The sequence below is a fragment of the Otolemur garnettii genome, unplaced genomic scaffold (genome assembly GCF_000181295.1).
Source record: "Otolemur garnettii isolate 467f Iridium unplaced genomic scaffold, OtoGar3 scaffold00018, whole genome shotgun sequence".
Lineage (NCBI taxonomy): Eukaryota > Metazoa > Chordata > Mammalia > Primates > Galagidae > Otolemur > Otolemur garnettii.
In genome coordinates this window covers 24514520-24518027 of record NW_003852413.1, presented here as the reverse complement: position 1 = coordinate 24518027, position 3508 = coordinate 24514520, and the positions used below count along the sequence as shown (strand labels likewise).

At 46.9% G+C, this 3508-nt stretch overlaps 1 protein-coding gene across 6 annotated transcripts in view; it reads left to right on the top strand.

Annotated features, from left to right (window-relative positions):
- Positions 1-210: 210 nt before the first annotated feature.
- The window catches only part of CDK12 (cyclin dependent kinase 12), a 104850-nt gene continuing 101552 nt past the window's right edge, over positions 211-3508 (top strand). For 4 of the 6 annotated variants that reach the window (XM_023510963.1, XM_012803023.2, XM_023510964.1 and 1 more), the window contains exon 1: positions 213-1813. In XM_023510963.1, the coding sequence (XP_023366731.1) occupies positions 768-1813 (1046 nt within the window). In that variant the 5' untranslated portion in view covers positions 213-767. Of the gene's footprint in view, positions 1814-3508 lie in introns of all 6 variants that reach the window. The other 2 variants (XM_023510962.1, XM_023510961.1) reach the window with 2 other exon arrangements.

Below are 3508 nucleotides of genomic sequence, written 5' to 3'. Positions count from 1 at the left end.
ATAAGGCGTTGCTCAAATCAGGAGTGGGGAACTTATCGCGAGATTCTGGAGCGCTCCATTTCTTCGTTGAGACCTGTTCTCGCGTTGTTTGATCAAGCAGTAAAGAGGTGAAAGAAAAGCAGAAAGCATCGCGAGAGCCCAGCAGACTCTCGCGATATTTCTGGGATCGCCCCTCCCCCTCCTCCAAGTGCCGTTTCGGTTTAATCTAGTGTGTGACTGTGAGTCTGTGTGAGGGAGCGAGTGTGTGTGAGGTATTGAGGTGAGGCGGAGGCAAGAGAAGAGGCTTCCTCAGGAGCCAGGGACAAAGAGGGCGTGAGGCACCTAGGCCACGGGACCGGGGCGACAGGAAGCCGCCTTGAGCTGGTCTACCTGGTAGGGGAAGGGCCTGCGCAGTCCTCACAGGGCCGAAGTCGGCCCCACAGCCCCGGGCCTCCGGCTTCCTACTTCCTCGACCTCTCTGGCCCCTGGGCCTGAGGGTTGGCTCGGCGCCGAGAGAAAGGGAAACAGACTTGAGCAGCTACCCGTTGTCTCGCAACTCCACTACTGAGGAACTCTTATTTTCTTCTCTGGCTCCTTTAACCTCCCTCTCATGTAGGAGGGTGCGGAGGATACGGGAGGGAGGAGGAGCTTGGGCTGCCGTCCCTTCCCTCCCCACCCCCTTCTAGGGTCGCTTTGGTGGGCGTGGAATTGGGGTTGGGGGGAGGGTGGGGGTTACTTTTTGGAGTGCTGGGGAACTTTTTCCCCTTCTTCAGGACAGGGGAAAGGGAATGCCCAATTCGGAGAGACATGGGGGCAAGAAGGACGGGAGTGGGGGAGCTTCTGGAACTTTGCAGCCGTCATCGGGAGGTGGCAGCGCCAACAGCAGAGAGCGTCACCGCCTGGTGTCGAAGCACAAGCGGCATAAGTCCAAGCACGCCAAAGACATGGGATTGGTGACCCCCGAAGCAGCATCCTTGGGTACAATTATCAAACCTTTGGTGGAGTATGATGATATCAGCTCTGATTCCGACACCTTCTCTGATGACATGGCCTTCAAGCTAGACCGAAGAGAGAATGATGAACGTCGTGGAACTGATCGGAGTGACCGCCTGCACAAACATCGTCACCACCAGCACAGGCGTTCCCGGGACTTAGTAAAAACTAAACAAACCGAAAAGGAAAAAAACCAGGAAGTCTCCAGCAAGTTGGGATCGATGAAGGACCGGACATCAGGAAGTTCAAAGCGTTCAAATGAGGAGAATGATGATTATGGAAAGGCACAGATATCCAAAAACAGCAACAAGGAATCGAGGTCATCCAAACTCCGTAAGGAAAAGACCCGCAAAGAACGTGAATTGAAGTCTGGGCACAAAGACCGGAATAAAAGTCATCGTAAAAGGGAAACACCCAAAAGTTACAAAACAGCGGACAGCCCAAAACGGAGGTCCAGGAGTCCCCACAGGAAGTGGTCTGACAGCTCCAAACAAGATGATAGCCCTTCAGGAGCTTCTTATGGCCAAGATTATGACCTTAGTCCCCCAAGATCTCATACCTCTAGCAATTATGATTCTTACAAGAAAAGTCCTGGAAGTACCTCAAGAAGGCAGTCAATTAGCCCACCTTACAAGGAGCCTTCGGCCTACCAGTCCAGCACCCGGTCACCCAGTCCCTACAGTAGAAGACAGAGATCTGTGAGTCCCTATAGCAGGAGACGGTCATCCAGCTATGAACGAAGTGGCTCTTACAGTGGGAGATCACCTAGTCCCTATGGTCGACGGCGGTCCAGTAGCCCTTTCATGAGCAAGAGGTCTCTGAGTCGAAGTCCACTCCCCAGGTGAGTTATTTGTCTAAATTTGTCTAACAATCCTTAACTTCTGGTGGGTTGTGAGGAACTGGCAATTAGTCCTGTTAACATTTTGTTGAAGCCCCCAGTGTTCATCATTGATTAGGACCCTTTGCTGTTAGCTAGTCATTCAAATAGGTAAGTCTAGTCTCCCCTTAACCCAGAATTTGAGAAGTAAAGAGTTTATAGGCCTCGAATAGCTAAAGGTAGGTACTTCAAGTAGTGGGATCTTCAGTTGTAAGCTGTGTGAGAAGAATCATAGGCTAAGTGAGTGCATGGAGTTTATACTATTTCCCAGAAAACGTCTAGCTGTTTTGTCACCTTATTAGAGCTTTAGACTTTATTTCAATTTGTGTTGAAGTTATTTGCTTAGGTCATACTACCATTTATGCTGTGCACTCAGCCTCCAAACTTGTAAGTTTATTCATTTCCTAATTGACAAAGTTTGGGGTGGGTGGGTGGGGGGAACAGTCTTACTTTGTCACTCTGGGTAGAGTGCTAGTGGGATCATAGCTCACAGCATCCTCAAACTCTTGGGCTTAGGCAGTCCTCTTGCCTCAGCCTCCTAAGTATCTGGGACTACAGGCACTTAACCATAACACTGGGATAGTTTTTCTATTTTTAGTAGAAATGGGGGTCTCCCTCTTGCTCAGGCTGTTCGCCTTCTCTGGAGCTGAAGGGATCCTCCTGTCTTTGCTTGCTGTAGTGCTAGGACTATAGGCATGAGCCACCACACCCGGCCTAATTGACAAGGTTTTAATAACCTATAAAAGATTCCTGTCTTATTAGTGATGTTTTAATGGAAATTCAGCTGATAAGTATGCTTTCTTTTTGAAGCTATAGCCTAGCAGAAATTGTTCCCAAAGACATTTTGGCTTCTTTACAGCATCCGAGTTGATCTACCTTGTGACGACCGGCAATTTTTGAAATCCTTTTTAAAAAAATATGGTAATAATACTTTCACCATGGTATTTTTTGTTAGAGAGGCACTGTGGTTAGACGTACCTGTAAAAAACTTTTCTTGTTCCTAGGTGATGAGATATACCCCTTTGTGGACTCATCTCTGTCCACAAATGCCAAACATGGGCTTTAGTGAGACCTGAGTGATCCTAATAATGCTTTGTGACCTTTGGCAAATAATTTAATTTCTCCGTGTGTGTGTTGCTTCAGGAGTAAACTAGGAATAATAAACAACTTCTAGCATTGCTGTGACAATTAAATTACTAAACATGAAGCTCATAGCACAGTGCGTTATACATAGTACCACTCAGTAAATTATGAGGATAATGTTATTGAATACTAGTAGAGAAATTATGCTCATTTGAAAAATTCCATGCATGTCTTTTATTTTAGGGGAAATTCTGGTGACTTAGTTACAATTATTCATAAACAAGTATGAATTCATGAAGCTGCAGAGTTACTAGCTGTCAAGAGTTTAAGTTCCTTAGCATTCCACCCTCATTTTTTTTTTTTTAATTTTATTTATTTATTTATTTATTTTTGAGACAAAGCCTCACCTCAAGCTATCCCCCTGGGTAGAGTGCCATGGCATCACAGCTCACAGCAAACCTCCAACTCCTGGGCTCAAACGAGTCTCCTGCCTTAGACTCTCAAGTAGCTGGGACCACAGGCGCCCACCACAATGCCCGGCTATTTTTTTTGGTTGCAGCCATCATTGTTTTTTTG